The sequence below is a fragment of the Dicentrarchus labrax genome, unplaced genomic scaffold, assembly GCF_905237075.1.
Source record: "Dicentrarchus labrax unplaced genomic scaffold, dlabrax2021, whole genome shotgun sequence".
Classification (NCBI taxonomy): Eukaryota; Metazoa; Chordata; class Actinopteri; family Moronidae; genus Dicentrarchus; species Dicentrarchus labrax.
The window spans coordinates 31,184,500-31,208,126 of record NW_026136704.1 but is presented as its reverse complement, the minus strand read 5'-3'; the positions used below and the strand labels follow the sequence as shown (position 1 = coordinate 31,208,126).

At 39.4% G+C, this 23,627-nt stretch overlaps 1 protein-coding gene across 2 annotated transcripts; it reads right to left on the bottom strand.

Annotated features, from left to right (window-relative positions):
* Window positions 1-2,708: 2,708 nt before the first annotated feature.
* LOC127363162 (ras-related protein ORAB-1-like) lies at window positions 2,709-15,654 on the bottom strand. 2 transcript variants are annotated; one of them, XM_051399723.1, is made up of 6 exons: window positions 15,560-15,654; window positions 5,396-5,468; window positions 5,211-5,306; window positions 4,971-5,066; window positions 4,747-4,878; window positions 2,709-3,543 (listed from the first exon to the last, which is right to left on the bottom strand). In XM_051399723.1, the coding sequence occupies exons 1-6, from the start codon at window positions 15,586-15,588 to the stop codon at window positions 3,310-3,312; spliced, it is 660 nt and encodes a 219-aa protein (XP_051255683.1). In that variant the 5' UTR covers window positions 15,589-15,654; the 3' UTR covers window positions 2,709-3,309. The 2 variants fall into 2 exon arrangements, with proteins under 2 accessions (XP_051255683.1, XP_051255684.1); XM_051399724.1 differs by lacking the exon at window positions 15,560-15,654 and adding an exon at window positions 7,565-7,782.
* Between the last annotated feature and the right edge of the window lie 7,973 nt (window positions 15,655-23,627).

Genomic DNA, 23,627 nt, shown 5'->3' with positions numbered 1-23,627 from the left:
TAGACTAAGGTATAAAAACATGGCTACTGACTCTGCTACTGACAATGAGGACAGATCCAGAGGTGTCTGGTGCCAGGGCTGGAGGTCAGGCAGCAACACACCCAAAATATTAGTTCATTGGGTACCCGGTTAGCTCAGTGAGTAGAGCTGGTGACCCATGTATCGAGGCTGAGTCCTTGCTGCAGCGGCCCAGAGTTCGAATCTGACCCACGGCCCTTTGCTGCCTGTCATCCCCTCTCTCTCTCTCTCTCTCTGTCCCCCTTTCCTGTATATCTTCAGCAGTCTCTATCATAAAGGCAATAAAAAGACCCCCAAAAAAATACTTTAAAAAAACCAAAACATTATGTCATTCAATGAATGCCAAAGAAAAAGTGGGAACATTGTTTAGGATGATCACTCGTCAGTTTGCTCAATCTCTTTATTAAACGGTGATATCTCTGTACAACACTTTGTAATGTGAAGTCTATCCAGCCTTTCTCATCAGGGGAGCGAGTGGCAAACGGAAAGGAAGTGTTGATTGTCTCTGAGATTGCCCTCAGTGCATTTTCTTATCTTGGCTGCTGAGGATTGGGCTCAGTTTATCTCTTTATGTTTTTGTTCGCTGCAAAACACAAGAATGTCTTCCTGTCTTCCTCTCCTGTTTTGTTTTCTGAAGATATTTCTAAAATGGTCATCCCAATACCACATAGCTGTATTTAGACATTGTACAACGATGATTTCATGCATTTCGGTCAAATTTCCAAAGCTTTTAAAGGACCAATGTAAAGAAATCAGTGGCATCTATTTGCCGATTGCAATTCCCTCACTTCACCCTCCTGTTTGAACTGTGTTGGAGAAATTACAGTGGTCTAACCTTGGGTGGCAGCTGGGCTTGTAAGATCACAAAATCACACGAGAATCCATCTTGCCAGGCTTGATTTTTCTATTTCTGCCAATAGACCTTTAACATAATAACTAAAGCTCACCCAGAAAAGGCGGTGATATTTAATAAATATGTATTTCCCCTTTTAATATGTCAAATGCTCAACTTTCAAACTAGGTATTCATTATTTCTACTCCCAGAAGTTGTCCTGCTGCTGTAAGTCAGGATAGGAAGGATAATTTCTAAAACTCTAGTCTTACTCAGAACTAGCTGTGTTTTACTAGTTTAACTTTAATGTGATCCTATTAGCGATTCTGGATGCTTGGTAAATACACACCCTGGTTGTTGAAATAAACTCCAGCTGATTACGTAGGAATCAATCCGAAGTGAATCACTGTGTCACTGTAAGAATCATCACTCAGACGAGAGCAACAATATTGATTCATATGAAAAATGTCCCTAATATACAGTAACATTCAGGGTTGTCAGCCAATCATGAGAAATAACATCCCCAAGTGATATCTGTCAGGCTAATATCTCCTGAGAATGTCCAGCAATGTGTCATAACTGTAGAGATTGGATGGTGATTTCAATGCTGTGAGAATTTGTTTTACCTTTTAAAGGTTTAATAATCTGGACATCCTGAACAGCTGCTGTGCTGCTATTTAAAACCTGCTGTCTTTTTTATTTCCTCCAACTGAACATTTTATATAACTGAAAATTGGTTTATTGGCTTTGAACAGATTTCAGATGACATAACTTCCTGTTTTGAGCCTTCAACAGCAAATTCTGAAAGTTATTTCTGGTCTAATTTGCACATTTTGAAGTCCTGCTTACTGAAACTGAGAAATATCATTAAAATAAGAGCAGTGCTGTGCGGAAAGATAGTTGAGCAAATCCTCCATGTCATCTCCTCCTACCTTAATTGCTGCAACGCTGTGTTTACATGTCGGAATGGTGCTGCAACTGAATATAAATTGGCCCAGAATGCATCTGCAAGGCTTATGAACAACACTGAACACAGAAAGCACTCCAGTCCTGGCTGTGTTAGACTGGCTTACAGAGCCTCTAACAGTTCAAATTGTGATCCTTTAGATTCAATTTTTAAGCTGTACGCCCAGCTCCTACACTTTGCATTACATTACTTCATAGCATAATAACATCTATGTTTTGTTCGGACTCAAAAATGATCTATGATCAAATTTTCTTTACATGTTCAAAATGTGTGCAACCAGTCAATGTATTGTTAAAAAAATGCATAATAAAGACAGAGAATTGCATAACAAGCTCCTAAAAATATCAGGAGAAGTCATCTGTGATCCATATTCACAGGATACAATCTGCTTAAAACTTTACACAAACTTCCTGCGGTTATTGCGAGTCAGTTAACTCAATGATATAAAAGTGGTCCCTTAGGAAGAACCACTGCTATTAGCGATCATCTCATCTATTCTCATTATTTGTTTGAGCTCTATGAGTGGAGGGAACTAGAAATAGCTCCTGTTGCCAAGTTGTATCTAAAGTTTGTCCTATTTACTGGAGAAGTGAACATAAACCTTGCATAAAAACCTTATGGGATGGTAATGATTGTTCCAGGTCTTAGAAGTGTTACCACAGTGTTGCAAATGACCATAGTATGAGTGTGATAATGGCCTTCAAGGTGTCCATAATCAGGAACTAACGGACTCTGCGGAGGAAACTGTCTCACATGCTCCCTGTCGTCCATTAATTCCTGATAATGGACACCTCGATGGGCATTAATCCCTTACTTACACATACTTTGATATGTGGGATTGTTATTTATTTCAGATGTTTTACCCATATTTCATCATCAAGACTCCTAAGATGTATTTATTGACAACATGCTAAACACAACAAAAACTGGTAAATACAATGAATCACCACTGAGGGATATGGTGGTAGCTGCAGTTTAAATCACACAGAAAATGAATCAGCAGCTCAAACTGTTTATATCACACATTGGAATCAAATCTTCTCATACTGTGTGAGTATTAACTATTATTCAAATATTGCTATTTTTGTGTGACAGGTTTACGATTCTACAATTTTCATCTTTTATGTTGAGTTAAAGGAGTGATACAGTAAATGGTCCACGATGGTCCCACACTGTCATAGTTGTTCATGTAGCTGAGTTTCAAATGTTTCTGTCATCTCTCCTGTTTGTCTCTGCTCCTTAGTTAAGCAGAAATACCATTATATATTTAATTCAAAAATACCAAGCTCAAAAATATAATGTAGTCAAGCTAAAAACACTTGTTTTTCTTCCTGAAAAGTCACATTTTTTTTATGGTTTTAGTTAAAAGATTTAAATATTCTGACAATATGTGTTTGTCCAAAACACACAATCATAGTCCTGAAACTAGACAGGTGGATGTGTTGAAAATGACACACCTCTCTCTTTTGAACAGCGTACATATCTTCTGTACTCAACAGCAGTTATTGGCCTCCTGCGTCTGTTTTTCCCCTCCCAGCCACAGGGGAGCGCTGTTGATTTTGGCGCTCTGGGCCCTGGCCTCTTTCGACTCGCCCTGCATGCCCCCTCCCTCGCTAGCCAGGCGCTTGTGGATCTCAGAGGCCATGGTGAGGAAAGCCCTCTCCACGTTATCAGAGCTCTTAGCACTCGTCTCCAGGAAGGTGATCTTAAGAGACGAGGCCAGGTCCTGGAGGGACACAAATCTTATTAACATGCAAAATCATCACAATGTATCAATACTGTAGTGTAAAAATACACCAATAAGCTCTGCATTTAAAATTCTAGTTGAGAATCAAGTATTAGCAGTAGAATGTACTCATGGATTAAAAGTGAGTACTCATTGTGAAAATGAATCCCCTCAGTCTTCAATTATTGGTGAGTGGACATGTAAGCAATTTAATATTGTAAGTGGTGTAACTGCTTTATATTCTGTTGGGTATTTTAAAACTACATCAGAGCATCATATTTTATGAGTTTACATTATGTATGTCATGTAAAAACTCTCTACCCTGACTACTGAAAAGTAGTGGAGAGAAAGTGGAGATTCTCCCAAAGCTTAAAGTTTTACTAGTTAAAGGTGCAGTGTGTAACATTTCCGAAGGTCTATTGGCAGAAATGGAATATAATAGTAATAGGTGTGTTTTCATTCATGTATAATAAGAAAATAAGAATTGTTGTGTACCTTAGAATGAGGTGTTTTTATCAACACAGGAAGTGTTCCTCTACTATGGTGTCCGCCATGTTGAACTGCCATGTTTCTACAGTAGCTTTAATAGTTTTACACCCTGCGTAGTCCCCTACATGCTTGGAAGGCTGAGCTGTATCCAAATGGTTGCAGTCTGAAACTTCAATTGGCAACTTTTAGCGGAAACTGCAACTCTCTCTGGAGAAACGACGGTGGCTGAGAAACATGCAAAAAAACGCGAATGGCCCTGTCTAAAGCCAGTGTTTGGTCTACAGTAGAAACATGACGGTAAAACAGCCTCCATGGTGGGCGACCTCTTGCGTCTATAGATATAAAAAGCTCATTCTAATAATTATTTTCAGGTTATACAGTAATGAATCATACCTTTTTAATATTATATTCCACTGGTCCACACTGGACCTTTCAACAGGCTTACCCTATAAATGTCATCGTGCTAATGCTAACATATTAGCACACTTTCAAATTTAACTCAGGTAACAACTTGGCTTGTTCTCTGTTACCCTCAGGAAAAAAACATTTATGGTAAGGATCTACAACAGCAGTCTTTCCATTTTTGAAGCATGCAATTTTGTTCTCTGGTGTTAAATGAGCATTACAGCCTCACGGCTGCTAGACTGATGCTTGGAGTTGTTTAATAGTATTTGGAGGCAGTACATTTAGGCCGAGCTGTGTGTAGCCTGTTACCTGAGCAGTGGCAGCATCCACCACTTTCTTACTAACGAGGTCACACTTGTTTCCCACCAGCAGCCTGGAGACGTTTTCACAGGCGTAACGATCTATCTCGTCCAGCCACTGCTTCACGTTGTTAAAGGACTCCTGGTGACAAAATAGAGAGAGAAGAAGGAAGACAAGTTAATGTTCAACTCTGTCTCATTATGTTGTTGATGATGTGCCAAAAACACACTGACCTGCTCTGTGACGTCGTAGACGATAATGATACCGTGAGCTCCTCTGTAGTAGCTGGAGGTGATGGTTCGAAACCTCTCCTGACCTGCTGTGTCCCACTGTGGGAAACACAGAGTATGGTGTGCCAGTCAGAACACTTAAATGACACAGTACTTCCTTACTTTAACAGACAACAAACTGGTCATTTCCTGAGGGGAACCCACCCCCCATCCCTTGACCACGTCTGATAAATAAACTCTTACAATCTGTAGTTTCACTGTCTTCCCGTCCATGTCGATGGTCCTGATCTTGAAGTCGACTCCGATGGTGGAGATGTAGCTGTCAGTGTAGGTGTCATCCTGGGGAGTGTGTGTGACATGTGATCAATAACAAGCAGTAAAGTGTTTAAAATAAAGTGCGTTTGAGTGGCATTGTTTTATGGGCCTACCGCGAAGCGCAGCAGCAGACATGACTTTCCGACTCCAGAGTCACCGATCAGAAGAAGTTTGAACAGGTAGTCACTGGAGGACGACACACACGTAGATGTCCATACACATAAAAACACTTTGTTTGCCTCATTTTAAGTTAAGATGAAAATCTATCTAATAAGATAAAATATTATATATTATGTAATTAGCTACCTAATTAAAGATATCATATCAAAACCAGACTGTAAAATTGTAAATTGCAAACCTCTGGTGCACATCCAAATATAGTTATGAATGCAGATATTTTTATGAAACAGATACAGACACAGATGGTGGCATACTGCACACTCTAATAACCACAGTGTGACTGTGAAACACAGCCAATGTGTTTCCATTTTGTGTTGGCAGTAAAAAAATGGATCTTCACTCTCGCCAGTAAAAGCATTTATTTATTTTCTCACTTCCATGTCGGCATGATCACTTATCTTATGTTTCTGTTTGGTCTATAGCAAAATACAAATGCTGTCTTTGATATATTCTATGTTTGAGGTTAAGGGTTAGGTTTTCACTTAAATTACTTGACAAAGGCAACAAGCAATTCCATGAACTGTTAGAACATGTCTACACAACAAAGGCACTTTATGAACAAAATGAGTTTGCAGATCTGGAGGTCTAACACGCAAACTTGGGACACAAGCATAACCTTGCTAGGCAGTTGGAGTCAGAAGGCCACACAATTACAAGATTACATGAGAGTCCATCTTGCCAGGCTTCAAGTTATTCACTTATGTCCAAACCACAGTGGTCGGACCAATCGGTGTTCTCTGAGGAACCACTGGCAGCTACAGTATAAAGAGATTAGCGTAGATGCTGCTAGCATCAGTTATATCAGAACTGGGGAGTAGTTCTTGATTGAAAGAAGAACAAAGAATGGCACCAAAGGCTAATCTCGATAAAAAAGATGTTTCACTCCTCTTCAGACTGGTTTCAAGTGTTTGACTACGTTATACCTTATGGTACGTTGTATAGTCTGTTGTTCTTAATGGTTTGAAGTTGTCCCATGATAGATGGTGATAGACAAATGGTTCCTCCAATCACCTGCCAAGTATTTTTTGCCCTGTTCCAAACATTTTCCAATGGTGACTTCTCAGCATGCGTTAACACAAACACACACATGCACACAAACACTGCTTGTTGGGAACTGTTGGGTCTCTGTAAGTAATGTTATAAGGAGTTCGGTCTATTATCTAGACCTGCTCTATTTGAAAAGTGTCCTGAGATAACTTCTGTCATGAATTGGCGCTATACAAATAAAACTGATTGAATTGAATTGAATTCTGTCAGTGTCATATCTGTGGTTTTCATCCAGAGTCAATCAGATATTAAATCTACTTTACTTTATTTTTGCAGCTAATGCTTGGTGTAGTGTTAATGTCATTATATTGGCATTGGAGTCACTGTTTATCTAGTTGCTGCTTTTTTGAATACACATGGGAAGTTGTATTGCATGTGTAGTTTGTCATTTGTGTTGTAAAGTCAATTCATGACTTTCTGTTGACCCACAAAGTAGACTCTTAAATTGAGTGGGATGTAAATGAGCCTCCTGAGCTGTGCTGCATTTTATCCATAAACATACCAATGTTGAAGAGTTGGTTCATTTACCTTATATTGTATATAATATATTATAACTAGTGATTAGAGATTATTACTAAAAATAATCCTCAGATTAAAACAAAAAAAACTTCCTTGTATATCACAGTTTTAGTTTGGTGTGGCAACTGAACTGCCTCACAGGACTACGTTACCCATCAGCCATAGGGGTCTTGTGAACTAGGTTCCAATTTCTTAGAATTGTCTAAGACTTTTTCTTCTGTAACGATAGAGAAAGATGTGTTATAGTCATGAATCTGGCGTCTAAAACTATAAGGTTATCTACTGTATTTTATACTTACATTTTCTATACATACACACACAGAATTACAGTAACATATCTATACTCGAACACAGGATGGAGCTAAAACCGTGCTTAAATATAGATCAGAGGTCAACAAACCCAACACAGTACATCCGGGTCAAAAATATGTATATGTATGTATGTGTATACAGTGCAGTATGTGTCTTTAATGAACTGAATGTTTACACCTCCATAACATAGTAATACAACGCACACAGAAAGAAACAACACTTACTATTCAGGATTCATGATCGGTGAGGTCGCCCCAGGTGACAGGACAAAACAAAAACTCCTGAAATTGAATCCTGAAGCTGAAAACAGTCTGATTATCTCAGACTCTGTGATGTTGTGTACAGTTCTGTACCTATCCGTGTTTGTGTGTATGAGTATTTGTGTGTGTCTGTATCCGTCCTTTGGAGGGCAAATGGCAGTATAAGCCGGAGCTACCTTCCTCGCGAGCTGACTGATGAGCTGACTGGTTCAGATGCATTATTTATTAATAAAGATCAGCTCAGGTTACACGTGGGACAGCACCTGGAACCAAGACTCTTGCAAATACACACACACACACACACACACACACACACACACACACACACACACACACACTGCATTTCTGAAAACAATCACTAAACTTCACCACCAACTAATTTGTAATTTGCTCTTTTCATTTTGGATAGTGTATTTGTGCTGATCTGATCTGCACCACACTCTGCCTCAGCTCGTGAATTACGTCACCTCAGCTCACAGCGTGTCCTGTGCGTCACACGTCACAGGACTGACCGCAGCTCTGACATTTCCAAACAAACAAGCAGGAAGTAGTTCTACTGGAACCACCAAAGAAACTACAAATAAGCTATCGCTGATATCAAAGAACAAATATTTCTCTATATGTCTGTTTCTTGTGGAACAAAATACCTGTATGTCAATCTCAATACCTGTATATCTATCTCAAGTCTTTGATCACAGGGAATCCTAGTGGAGCACTGACATCCCTGGTGACCTTAAACCTGCATAAACTGATTTTGTTTGGCCAGTTGGTGGCAGTGTAAACAGGCTGTAAACACAAGACGGAAATATTATCACCATATAGAGTTGATGTTGAACTTTTTATCCAATAGCTTGTAGTATTTACACATGCAGCAGCTACAGAGGTACAGTAGCATTCATTTGCAGTCCTGTTTCTGGCAAATATGTTTATGTGTATTTTTTTCTTCTCCTTTTTAGCTCTGTTTTGATCTCCACCAACTCTGAAGAAATCAGCTGCTCGATGTTTCACTTTCTTCATCAGCTAGTTGCTAACTTTGACTGTTTGCCGTTTAGTGATGGACAAGTGGGTTTATCAGAGGTGATTTCACTGAAAACAGCTTCCTTCTAAACTATGCTATGAGGGCAAAAAAGTTGTGATTCAGTAAACCAAAACAATGAGCTGAAAGATTCAAGTGATAAGCTTTACTAAATAGCATGAAGAACAAGACTTAAGACTTTTAAATGGTGCGTAGTGCATACGGCCATCCTTCCCATTAACTTCCGTGAGGTGATGTAGTATAAAGAGCGCCAAATGGCCCATGGATGGATGGGTCAAAGGGCGGTGTTTGGTGCCTTTGAAACCAAAAGTCAGTGTTGACTTATTGGAACTTCTGGAAGTTAACTTAAGTAACTTGTAACGTAAGTCCAGTGTGTAGGCTTTAGTAGCATCTAGCAGTGTATTTGGAGATTGCAACTCACTCGTTTCACCCTTTCTTTCCAAGTGCAAAGAAGAAACTATGGCGGCCGTGATACTCCACTCTACTCCAAAATCCACATTAGTTACTGGAAAGGACTGGTGTATCACCTGCATGCTCAACTAGACTTTGTCGTATGCACTGCACACAATTTGAAAGTATGAAGTCGTGTTATTTGTACACAGATTAAAGAGACTGGGACTTGTTTTTGTAGATTTAGCCATGATATCTATTGGGTTATAACTCACCAAAGTCATGGCTCAGAACTGACAACACAGTCTGATAAAAAGACAGGGATCAGATTGGCCAGATTATTTGAATACTGAAATCGAGCGCACCTGAAATGACAAAAATTCAAGATTACACATTTGCTTTGCTTTTTTATAGCTTTATATAGTCTTCATTTACATCAGTCTTTATGATTTGTGTGATGGTCAAGTGAAAATGTCACAAATATCACTTGATGTCACCCACTTTAATTTAAAACAAAGCCTTTCTAAAATTGGCTTTTGGTTTTCCTAATTTTTCTCTCCTCCTGAGGACACTTGATGCTTATATAAAGATAATACATACAAGAGCATAGGCTTTGACACATTCAAACCTACAATCTTTCGATTATACACACGGCACTCAGAGCCACAAAGTGCACTGCTCTGCCTTGTAATTGTTGACACACAGTCCAATGATGTGGTTGATTATTCCTCTATGAGTGGCGAGTTGTTGTTGTTGTTGTTGCTGTTGTTCTCATGGCTGTGTGTTGAAGCAGGGTTAGCATTATATGATCACTGCACTTGAATGGTATAATGGAGCTGTTCATCCTAAACAGTTAGTCAGCTGAGTCACAGATAACTGAATATTTATCCATTAAACTGTAATTTATCTTTGATTGTCGTTTAAATGCTCCCTCGGAGGTTGTAACAGTCTGATTTTAATAAAAAAATACATTAACAGATAATGATTGCAAATTACTATCTGATAAAAGTTTTAATACACACATATTGTTGGTGTAAATCTGGTTATTGGGCAAAAGAACAGATACACTCCAAAAAGTAATTCAGTGGACCTGTTGTCACCACTTAAATAAATGCGTGGAAAAACTACTTGGAGCAAGTTAATTTTTATGAGTAGCCTAATCAACTTAAAAACTGGTGTTTATACTTATAATTATTGAGTAAATGGTAATTAAAAACACTTTTGATTATAGAGAAAAAACAATTCCCCTAACTCAATTAGTATGTTTGTTGAACATAATTTCATTAGTTGCCATAACTCAAAAATAATGATGTGATGTGAATAATGATTTTTTAGCCAGACATTTGCAGCTGAGCCCCATAATGCAGATAGATTGCTAAATTCATCACTTTTTTTAGACTTTCTGTATATCTATCTGAAAAAGCTTCCTAAAAGAGGACATTAGTCATGACAGTGTAAAACATGAATGTGTGATTATGTTATCTCAATCTATACTTAAAATTGTATCTGTTTTTGCGAATCTTCATTGTACGGACCTTTGTTGATCACACCTGCTCTGTAAAGTTGTAAACAGAAAACAAACTTCTGAAGAAAAGGGGGAAACTCCACAGTTTTCAGTACTCAGGCAGGTGTCACAACCGTGCAATTCAGTCACGTAACTGCACAGGTGTCTATTTGAGATCTAAATGAAGGCTGAGATCAAAGATGGGAGTGGTCCGACCCATGAGTCCTCGTGTCATAATGCTGTAATAACTACTGAGTACTCATGGGCTGGTGTGATCCCATCCGGTGGTCTCCAGTTTGTTCTAGCATGTGTGTACAATGTGTACAAAGAACCTTTAGAAAACATCATTAATGTAATCATTTGTTTTCCATTAGTGCAAATCATTAACCTCTGCATTTCACTGCAATCCCTGTTTCCTTCCTCTCTTCTCTTCTTTTCTCATCTCCAATTTTCTTTGTTTAAATTGGCTCTTTTCCTTTCCAGTCATCTTATCTCCCCTCTTTTTGTTTCCTCTCCTCTCCTTTTCTCATCTTCTCTGTTTCTTTTCCTCATAACTCCATGTTTCCTTTCCTTTTACCACCACTCTTCTACTTCTTCCTACTCTTTTTCTTGTCTTGTCTTCTCCTATCTTTGCTCATTTTTCCTCTCCTTGTTTCCTTCCATCTCCTCTCCTCTCCTTGTCTCTGCCCCCCTTTTCTTGTCTTCCCTTTAAATGCTTCTTTATTTTCCTGTTGTGTCGTCTCATATTTTCTCCTTTTTTCCTTTTCTTTCATTACATCTCTTCTGCTTTTCATTTCTTCTCTTTCCTCCGTTTTCCCACTCATTTCCATTCTTTCCTTTCTTGTCATTTCCTTTCCTCATCTCCTCTATTTTTACACTTTACACTCTCATCTTCTCTGTTTTCCTTATTTCTTATCATATCATCTCCTTGTCTTCTCTCTTCAAATCTTCAATCCTTCTTTTCTGTCCTCTTCTCCTCTGATTTTCCCTCTTTCTTTCCTTGTCTCACCTCCTCTCCTCCTCTTTCAGGAATGGACAGAAGACAAAGTGAAAGCCATGCAGTCTTATTCACGGCTGATTCCCGTGTATGACCCCTGGTCACGGGAGCGTGCAGAGAGCAGGGGATTGTGGGATATGCGATGGCTGAGCAGCTGTGGTGGGGTCAGGGGTCAGCAGCCCTGACGACGGCCTGTTGCCGGGGCAGAGGCGGCGGCGCGGTGGTTGCTAGGGCAGAGGCAGGCTTTGTGGTGCTCCCGATGGAGCATGGAGGTGGGAAAACTGGGGGAAGGGACAGGGAGAAAGAGAAGACATAAAGACGAGAGGAGAAAGAAATTAACAAAGAGAGAAGGTTAGAAAGCAAGAGGAAGGGTGGGAAATTGAGAGAAGGAGGAAAGGAGGAGAAAAAGAAGGAAAGAAACCAAGGCTATATATATTCTAAAACTATAGAGACTGAGAAAATGGGAGAAGCATGAAGGAAAGAGTGAGGTTTTAACAGAAAAGTTCAACATATGACAGATAAAACTGAACTGACCAACCAAATATAAAGACAGGAGTCACACAGTGGAGGTTTAATGGCAGGAGACTGATCTTACTGTAATATTGTTCTAATTGATTTTCATGTCATAACATCACTAGTTTTGTTTATGGGGTTTGTCCAACCAACTGCTGAAGACCAGGCTGAAAGCAAAAAGTCACCGAGACAAACAAGAAGTGATTATGTCTACAATTCACGCCTCAGATATTAAATATGATTATTTTATATTGTTTGGGTTCATTTAAAAATTCCAGTAGAGTTTGTTCGAATGAACTTTAGCAACAGAGTGACTGTGTGTCTAGAGTACAAAGCCAAGGCAGCTAAAAAACACTATCCAATCCAACACTATAAAAGCAATAACACACAAGAGAGTATCTACCCCAGGACACCTCGGCGTGTATTACTGTATGGCACCATGGTCCTTCCTGGGAATTCACAATGAGTTTCTTCATGGCATGGTAGGATGATACTCAACTTCATGGAACACAGAAATGGAAAGATGATTAAGAAATCAAAATAAAAGTTAATCAGGAACGACTCAAGTGGTCAATTTATAGATTCAAGTATTTCTAATTGTTACATAAGACTTCACGAATATCTCAAAAGTTTGTTCTTGAGTGCATCTAGTGTGAGTGTGTGTTTGTGTTCAGCAGCAGATGTATGTGTGTGTGTGTGTGTGTGTGTGTGTGTGTGTGTGTGTGTGTGTGTGTGTGTGTGTGTGTGTGTGTGTCTCAGACAGAATGAAGAGTGTGTGAGTCAGGTTATACATAAACACCAGAGTGTGTGTGTGCAGGTCCGTGGATGGAGTTAAACCGGTCATTGTTCCGATCAGTGTGTGTCCCAGGGGATCTGAGGGAGCGGGGATAAATAGGTGCTTTTCACTATTCACCCTTATTTTACCACGCTCCCTGGCTCCTGCATGTGTGTTTGTTTGTGTGTGTGTGTGTGTGTGTGTGTGCGCCTTTGAAAACATGCTGTGTTGAGTCTGCAAGAGTGCGTGTCAAAGATTACAGCTGAAAATAAAACTATATAATAAAACTGTATTATTGGGCAATCAAGGTCAAAACTTTGAGGAAAAAAGTGAAAGCAGATCAGCCAGAACCAAATATGAGTAAGTCAGAGATGTTTGTATAAAAAAAAATCATTAATGTTTTTCTCTTTTTTTAAAAAACTGACCTGAAAACTTACTGATGTGTCAGGAAAAATGCTAAAGCTAAAAAATCTAGCAGAAATAGCAATATGGTCAAAAACAAACCTGAAAAGAAAACCTTTGCAATGTATGTGAATATCCATCTGTGTGTGTGTGTGTGTGTGTGTGTGTGTGTGTGTGTGTGTGTGTGTGTGTGTGTTTGTACCCGCCTGGGTGTGTGTAGAGACTGTTGTTGCTATTGGTTGAAGATTTATGTGGAGTCACTTTGTCACTTTGCTCTTTTCCCTGTGTGTGTATGTGAGTGTGTGTGTGTGTGTGTGTATGTGTGTGAGACCATGCAGGGACGGCCCTGAGGCCAATTAGGCGACAGATAATTAACCTCATTGAAACTGGATGTTGAATGAAGGCCTTATTGTAGAGAGAGAGAGAGAGAGAGAGAGAGAGAGAGAGAGAGAGAGAGAGAGAGAGAGAGAGAGAGAGAGAGAGATGGAAAGAACAAGAGCTGAATATTTTCGAACACATTTTCATGCAATCCTGTCTCCTACAAATTCTGTTTATATTCTACTAATTTACAAAAGGAAATATGTTTTGAGAGGAGCATAATGCTGTGTTTTAATAAGGAATCTGTCGTCACTAAATGTTCATACTGAATCAGCCAAACCTTTCACTAACATCGTATTTCATTAGTTTTTGTTGTACAATATCCACTTGTAGTTTTAATGGGTATGTTCAGGCTCCGACAGCACTTGTTAAGGACAAATTGTGGTCTTGGTTAAATATCGAGAAAGCTGACACTATCACACACATGTTCATTGTACTAACATGTACCTAACTTTCATCACACACACACACACACACACACACCACACACACACACACACACACACACACACACACACACAGACAGTTATTGTTCGAAGGAATGACTTACAAACAGATGATGCCACACTAAAAGTCGAATGGGAACTTTAATGTTGGAACCCCATCATTACTTTCTCCCTGTAATGCAACCTTTCTCTTCCACAGTTAAAGAGTATTGTGCCTTGCGGGATACATGCCAAGATTAAATTGAATTTACCCATTTGAGTTTTGAAGTACATTTTATATTGCAGGACTTTCCCCTCACAAATAACTACTCTTAATTGTAGGGATTCAATGGCATAATTATTTCCCTATACGCACTGCAGGCTTTGTCTCTGTGAACTGCACTGTTGTAGCTTCACCAGGAGGACACTGAGACGGTTTGTTGTATTCCCCCCAGTTTCACCATCTTCCATGTAGTTTTCCCAGCTAACCAGCAGGAGTAACTAGTTAAACAACAAGGCTGAGAACCCTGATTGGCTTCCCATTTGGAATCACCAAATTCTCCTCCAACTTGGAGGTGCCACTGCTGGGATGTCCACATAACTCTGCAACTCTGCAATGGACCTTTAAACCTCTATAGGTTTGGTGTTACAGCCCATTTATAGTATGAATCAGTCTCAGCCGAAGTATCCACAGTACCAGACTTCCCTGAAAAATAGTTTCATTTCTATGACTTTTATTCCCCCATCTACTGTATATCATTTTGTATATAATGTTTGTTTTTGTGAGAAGCATAAAGGGAGCTACAACTTAATGTGGATATACAACCCTGTAAAATACTATTTACTATCCAATACAGTCTACAAAATATATTCTACATAAGTGATCTGTTGTGGTTTTTATGCTACATTTGAACCACTATTCATTTATTAAAATGTTAATATCACACAATAGCCTGTTTCTTTGGCTTGGCTTTGATAGAATTGAACCAATAAGTTAAACTGGCTTTGATTTAGAGGAACTGCATCTCAACTGACGCAAACTGAAGAAGCCAAGACACAGAAGTTAGAAACGTCTTGGATTAAATTATTAGATTAAAGTAGATTAAGATTATTTATAATTAGTTTGATAAATCAGTCTAAAGTTATGTTACGTAATATGGTTATGTAAGAAATAATGCACAGTGAGGCATCCTGGTGTATGAAAATAATGAACGAGAGAGTGTGTTGCATTGTTTCAATATCGATTTTACATAAGATTCTATGCCTTTCTTTTTTACAGCTGACTTTATTAATGTTCAATTAAACCAGTAAATCCAACTGTGAGGAAACACTGCTGAGGGTTCTTTCTGCTGATTGTAAAGTTAACGTGAGAAAATGATCTGCCAAGATAGTCGGCTATGTTAAGATCTGTCTTCGCAGCCTTCTTCCTTCCTGTTTTTTCTCTCATATGCTGTCTGCCTCTCGCCTTATTCCCTCTTCTATCCTTTCGTTGTTTCTTTCTCTCTATATACATGTGTATTTCTGTCACTAGATGTTTACCTTTGTTCTTGTTCTTCCTCTCTTTCCATCTCTTGGTGTGTAACCTCACCCTCGCTCTCCCGCTCTCTCTCCAGTGACAGCTGGCCTCTGCTTTCCCGCCAACAGACCAGCTGTCCATACTAACTAGAGGTATTTGAAAAGTGTGTGTGTGTGTGTGTGTGTGTGTGTGTGTGTGTATGTGTGTGTGAAAGAGAGACAGGCATACAAACTGACTGAAAGGAACTGCCTGTTATGTAAAACACACACACACACACACACTTCACAGACAGGAAGCAACATGACACTCATATTAAAAGACCCTGCCCTTCTGCTATTACAGGAAAGAATAGATACACACTGAATACACACACACACACACACACACACACACACACACACACACACACACACACACACACACACACACACACACACACAGCCAACAGTAAAGAAGGAAGCTCTGTCTGTCTGTATGTATGTATGTTGTATGTATGCCCTTCAATATCAATGTCAACCATCAAATAAACTTCACACTTGGCGGATGTATTGCTGAAGACCCATGATAGTACAATGTGGAATTTGTTGCTATTTGGCCAGATGGTGGCGTTAAACAGAGATTCCTTCCTTTATAGTTATATGTTGCTGCTACAGTACCACCTATTGACCAAATAGCACCAAATTTGTCGTGGTCATCCACACATGTCAACCAGATGTGGTTACAATAGCACAAAGCAATTTAGGAAATATAACATTTTTTGTCATTTAAGCCCCAGTCATTGTCATTTGAGGGTCAGCTATAGCAAAACAATCCCAAATCCCAATCCCAATCAACTTTTTATTTGTTTGTTCCAGAGATTCTCTCTTCAAAGTTTGGTAATGATCGTTTAAAATGTATAGAAGTAGTAGCGGACAAAACAGATTTGGACAAAATTCAAATGGTGGAAAATAGTCTTATTTTTGCTTCGATACTTCTGTACCGACGGAATCTAGAAAAAACTTTGAATATTTTGATCCTGAGACTTACGGTTCAAAGGTTACAGGCAAAAATGTAAAGTTTGTTGTTGTATGTGTGTATAACTGTCCTTCGCCTATCTCTGCAGTGTCAAGTGTGAAGTCGATCAAATGAACAACGCTGCAAGCAGTACGTCTATGGGCCAAGCAATTGGCCCATTCCAAATGGATGAGCCCTGAATGGGCATTGCAGACCGTCATGGTCTCTCTGTTAGCACACCATTAAAGGTTAATTTGTAGTCTGTACCCTGTTCTCCATCTTTGCTAATAAATGTTTCCTGTGATGTTTCCATCTCTCTGCCTTTTCCCTTTGATGTCCTGCTGAGGTGTGAGTTTCTGTCACTGTCTTGTCATTGTTGGTTCAGCCATGGTGGTCAATGCTGCCCAGTTCTTCTTCTACTTTTATCTATTCTAAACCAAATATAAACAATGTGTTAATTCCACCTAAAAGTGGAATTATTTCATTATTTTGGTTATGTTTCTTTGTCTTTTAGTTAGCGTGGTATATTAAACAGATTTCACTTTATCTAGCAGATGGTTAGGCCATGAGCCAAGGAAGAAATGTAATTGTTTTAAACATATTCCACAGCACAACTATTTTGGCACATACCATCTCAAGGGGGTTTATCCTTCCAATAAAATTGTCAATATAATGGTCAAAAGACTGACTGAATCAAAATTCTGCAAAACCATACTTGTGCTTAAGGCCAATTATTCACAGGTTTTCTCCTCAAATCATGGCCACTGTGAGCCAGTCAACATGGATGTCACAATCAACAAGTATTTTTAGAAAACAGGGTTCCAGATGAAGATCAAAATTTCTTTAAAAAATGATCACATTACAATTACAAGCATCATCGTAACTTCCAAAGAGCAGCCCTGATGTGTGAAATTGATTTCTACTTTCTGTAGCATGTATACATAGAGGAAGACACACACACACACACACACATACAGATACAGTCAACAGTAAACCACATCCAGAGTTCTGGCTCTGCTCTCTAACTGACGGCAGCTGTGTTCGTTAACCCCTCGTCGCTCAAACATTACCACACAGCTAACCGCACACACACATATAGAGGAAGCCTTGTAACACCCGTTGTGTCTCGTTAACTGCTCGGATTATCAATGTGAGGCAATGGATGTGGTCAAAGCCACTCACTGGCTTATCAACGCCACGGGACTACACACACAGCACATACACACACTGCTCAATTAGTTCCACTGGTTCATGTCAATGGCAGACACATGAAAACACATTCACACGGGACATAAGGACACAGTGTGCGAGGTAGTGTGTGTGTGTCCTTTGTGTGTATGTGTGTTTGTTTTTATGTCTGCCATGAAGGTTTGTACGTGCGCCAGACCACCCCTACACACACACACACACACACACACCTCTGCCCTGTTTCTCTTCCTGTAGTAATTATGTCACCGTGTGTTTGGTCTGCAGACCTGTTGACAGGAGACACGTGTAATTGTGAACACACACACACACACACACACACACACACAAATGCACTGTTGCTTATGTATCGCAGAAGAGAGGTGTGTGTGTGTGCGTGTGTTCACAATTTTTTCTCTGCCGTCACATGATGTCCAGCCTCTTAGCGACAGAGAGACAAACATTTTTAGACAAAAGGTTCAAACTGATCTGTTCACACCAACACAGCTTCCATCTTCTCAACATACGTCACATGTTACGACAGCATGCAGGTGACTGGACAGACTGCTTTGACGTGTTTGTTGCTGTGTACAAACTGGGTCTCAGTTCTATAACACAAACTACAACTTTCATCCCACAATGCAATGAACAAAAGAAATGAAAATAGAAAAATATTTTGCCCTCTCTAAGTTTAATCGACAGTGACCTTTGCAAGTTTTCAAAAGTCCAAACATCTGTTGAATTCTTGAAGATTAACTAGAAGAACACTATGATCTGATCGGACACAGCAAGTGCACATGGAATAAATGATGTACATGAAGCATATGACTTAAGCCTGATTTATACTTCTGCATCAATTTGACACACTGGGCATGGCATGGCCTTGTACCCTAGGCCTTAGCCTCAAACCCCAGATGAGTAAATAATGCTGTTTGAGAATCTCTGTTCAAACATGCACACACTCATTCTCTGACAAGTGTGTCCTTACACACACAGACAAACTGGCCCACACTGGATGCTGCCTCGCTCGGAGGAAAACACAAGACAGGTTGAGGGGAGAGACAAGGGAGAGTTTCTGTTTCAGTCACCATTGTTTGAAGTACACTAAGAAACTCAACACAGTGCCATAGAAACCACACCACCAAAATGTTGGAGTTATTTGCTGAAGGCAGACACACCAGCACACAAATATAAATGCTCACAATGGCGTTGGTCACTTGCGTAAGTCACTTGCGTAGGCTACGACGTAGAGCCTATGTACAACTGTAAATCATCTGTTAAATGTCATTCAAGCTTCCATTTAAAAGACAAGAACAGATCTGGGTGACGCCAACTCCAACTATTTGCTTAACAGAAGTGGATAGAAACATGCATTCATTTGTATTTCCTTTTGCTGTTTTTTAGAAATTCAGTTTATATTTGTGCTACAGAGGGATGAAAGCTTGGCTTATGATGTGTTATATACCAATATATTACACAGTTAAAAAGCAAACCATGCTTCCAAAATAAGAGGTAGGAAAGATGACTAACCGTCTGGATGTAGTCTGCAATCACATTACTGCAGTGCATGTAAATGCATTGTGTAACCTGTGTAACCTCTTTGAGTTAATTTACAGATAGATCTGCATGTAAATCCTCTCCCACAGCACCAACACCTGAGGCCTTGAGTCTCCTCCTCTTCTTTCCACTGTCCACATTCAGAGACCTTTTTCCAAGAACAATAAAACACTGACTGGACTTGTGGATTAATGGGGTCGCTGGAGGCCCAGCGTGGAAAACACACTAGGAACAATAGCAGTGTAAAGAGAACAGTTCAGTGGGCTGCTGCGTTAACTCTGTTGGTTTATATTGTACAAAAAGAGGGCAGGAATTCCAAAGGGACTTAATGTTTGTTATGGTAATGACTCTGTTAGATATGGCTGGATGGCTGCATCCATAAACACAATTATTTCTCAGGCATGTGGCTGATGATGCTGTTGCTCTTAAGATGTTTTAGTTTCATCACAACAAGCAAACGGTGATATAGTATGCCTACAGCAAAATATGTTCAATGTTTGCTTGACTTACACGGAACAAACCTTACACTCTACATCTGATGTGTTTCTCATGTTTTATACCTAATGCAAATTAAATAAAATGCAGCATTCAAATGGTGATTCTGTTTAAAGAGGAGGCAGAATTCCACCAGAGGATACTGGAGCTTGAATGTACAAACGGATACAACTTCACATCCTAACCAGCAGCAGTATGATAGAAACACACACAATGCTTACGTCTCTCTCACAGGTAAAACTGAATCAATCAACAGAGACCACAGAAACACTTTTGACCTTTTAACAAATGAAATACCAAAAATTCAAAACTGTTTCAAAACCAGACAGATGACATTTTCAGAGTTGTAAATATAATGAGCCAAACGTGTCATTTATATTTTTTAACACCTGACATTTTCAGATGAAAATAAAACTGATGTGCAAAGGTCTTTACTTTTCAAATTATAAATAAATGTTCTTTCTCTAAACTTTAGAAAGAACTTTATGAGATTTATGCTTTTTATTTGTATTGTTTTTACTTTTACTTAGCAGAAGGATTGGGGAGTAACGGATTACATGTAACAGATTAACATAATAAGGCCACTGTGGCGACATGAGGCACGCACTCTACCAGGTGAGCCACTGTGCGCACGAGGATACATTTTTGATACAAATAAACCTGGTTTCCATTTTCTTCTCTAAAGTTACATTGTGCTGTTGTCTAATAGAATATGTAAAATAATCTTATTGATATTTTCTTTTATATTTTCTTTACTGCATTTTTGGTTTTGAGGTAATCCAAAGTAAAAGAAAGTTACATAACTTCATATTATGATACTTGGTTTCAAGGGTAATTAGTCAATCACATTACATTTTTAAAGTAACCCTCCCAACCCAGTTTAGTAAGATGAATTAAAAATGAATTATTATCATGACAGTGGTGATTCATTATAGCTGATTCAGTTTAAAGATGAGTTATTACAGATTTGTTCGTACATGTACTGAACACCTCTGCTGTGGAAAAAGCATGTCATCACTTGTTGTTATTGCAAGTAGGATCTTTAGCATATGTGCAGTTACTCTTTAAAGCCACATCAGACACAGTTTGGAATACAATCACTGAGTGGGAGACTGAGAGGGACAATGAGGCTATGTTCAAAAATATAAAGGGATGATGACTTTTAACCTCTACTGACCTCATATTGTACAGCCAGAATTCCTCGAATACCAGTGCGAGTTGTGCATAATGCACAGAAGGAAAAACTGAAGCTCAGAGTTCATTTTGCTTGAACTTTTTGCAAATCAAGACATTTCTACCAAAGTTTTCAGAGCAAAACAAGTTGAGATACGGTTAACAGCAATTCATCTATTTTCATTTTCATTTCAACTCAGATTTCTGTGTCATGTTACTGTTTTAGGTATTTTTTGAACTTTACAAGAAACCTTTTCAGAGCTTGCATTGCACTGCTTTTCAACCGCATGCCCAAGTTTAGCTCATAAGACCAAACCATAATCTTCATGCTCTGAGCTCAGATACAAACATATAGAATGGGTTTTATTAAGTTTAGCATGTAAATCCTATTTTATAAAATCAAATTAGATGTCTCTCGTGCTGGAGGGAAAGTCCAACACTGGGGACTTCCAAGTCTGTCTCTAAACAGCATCACATTCACAGGATGTTCTGTGTGTAACTGAAACCCTAGCCCTAACAAACTATACTATGTGTGAAACACAGGTGTAACAGGTGTTTGTTTTTCCTTCCTATTGACTGACACACAACTTGTTTAGAATTCTGACAAATGCATGATGAATCTACACACCTGGGATATGAATTTAGTTGTCAGCATTTCAGTGTCGAGGACAACATTTGGTTGTATTTATTTTCTTAGTTTCATGAAAAGAACCATTGTCATTTGTTTTAGTGTCTACAGGTGTATTGATGTTTATGCTGTTGTTACTGATCTTATTTAACTCTAATAATACCACTAAAAGATCAGATGCCCTCCTCGTGTCTGTCTGTCTGTTCCCTGACTATATGATTTAATTCAAAAACAAAGGAGCGTTAGCCACTAACAGCTGAGGGTTCAAGAGGTGCGCACACACAAACACACTCACACACAAACACACACATATACGACAGTCCCTGTTAAAATAACAGCAGCAGCTGCTGAGGAGACTGGTCTCATTTAGCACCAAACAACACGTCTTAGACTCACACCCAGACCCAATGAGTGTGTGTGTGTGTGTGTGTGTGTGTTGCTTTACACTGTATCAGAAGACTGTCTGGAGTGAACAAGGTCCAGTCTGTCTCACACACACACCTTAGCCATCCACCAGTTGTGGCAGTTGACAGTTTGGCATTGGAGGTTTGTGTGTGTGTGTGTGTGTGCGTGTGTGTGACTGTGTGTGTGACTGTGTCAGGGAGGCTGGCATTTGTCCTCACAGACATTTGTAGTGAACATTTGAGTTTGTGCACAGCATCCTCAGCATGTTCATATGACATACATTTGTAGCTGTAGCGGCCTTTGGTCAGTGGACGTTTATCAGCCCCTCAGCATGCTACTGTGTGTACACACACTTTCACTTTCACACTGATGCTGTGACGCAGGACAAACCTGTGTTTGCATTTGCATGCTTTAGTCTTTCTGCATCGACTTGAGTCATATGACTTGATTTCAACACTGGTGCTGGCCAAAAATGACAAACAGTTATTTACTACTGATACTTTTGCAAGTTCAAGGAAGCCTCCAGGAAATAATCATATGCACGCACTCTAACTGCTCGATTCCATCGCAGCCAGAGCTGATCACTGCACATAAATCAGAGAAATAACCACATCAACAAAATCTGAGCAACTTAATGAAACACTCCTCGTCCAGCATGAAACCATGTGGAAGACGGACCAAAAAAGCATCGCAGACAGGACGTCCCAAAGCCGCGCCCGGTGCAATCAAAGTATTGAGTAGAACATGACAAACGCTCTCACCTTCTCCCTCAAACTCGGCTTTTATGTAAATGGACCTGTACTTGTATAGTGCCTTTCTAGCCTTCCGACCACTCAAAGCGCTTTTACATTATGTGCCACATTCAACTTTTCACACAGCGATGGCAAAGCCCTTGAACAGAAACTAATGCATTCACACACATTCACGGCATTGGGAGCAATTTGGGGTTCAGTATCTTGCTCAAGGATACTTTGACATGTGGTACCAGGAGCTGGGGATCGAACCAACAACCTTCCGATTAGGGGACGACCTGCTCTGCCTCTGCGCCACAGCCGACCTTTATGTGTTTCCAAACTGTCAACTAAATGGAAGCGTTACAGCCTTAAATAGTGTTACAAACTTCTTAACAACAAAGTTTAGCTTCCTTTGAGCACTGCAGGAGGTGACTAAAACATTGACATGTTTTCCACTCTGGGAACTGGTCCTTTAAGTTAAACTTATTTCATTTGAAATGAAAGATATTGCTTTCACTTGACAGCCATATAGTCTGCTGGTTTGGGGCCTGAAAAGTGGTGCAGACTCGGGTACAATTCAGGCACAATTCAACATTGTTTCCACACCATGCTTACAGGTGTAGAGTCAAATAATATAATAAGAATAAAAACATTTATTGTAGAGTCAAATCAACTTGATGTGAAGGTTTTGTTAAAACATTAACAAAAAATACAAAACACATTTAATGTGTTTCACTTCTGTTTCATTCCGAACACTGCCAACTATTGAAATAATAAACCATGTGCTAAACATGCTGAGTATCAAAAACACTGACAGTCGGCTTCAATGTGGAAAGTAATCTTTTTATTATTGTCACAGGATGAATAGGATTCTGCAGATTCTCTGTCAGCCTGGTTCTTAAGGCGATTTCCAAGCGGTAT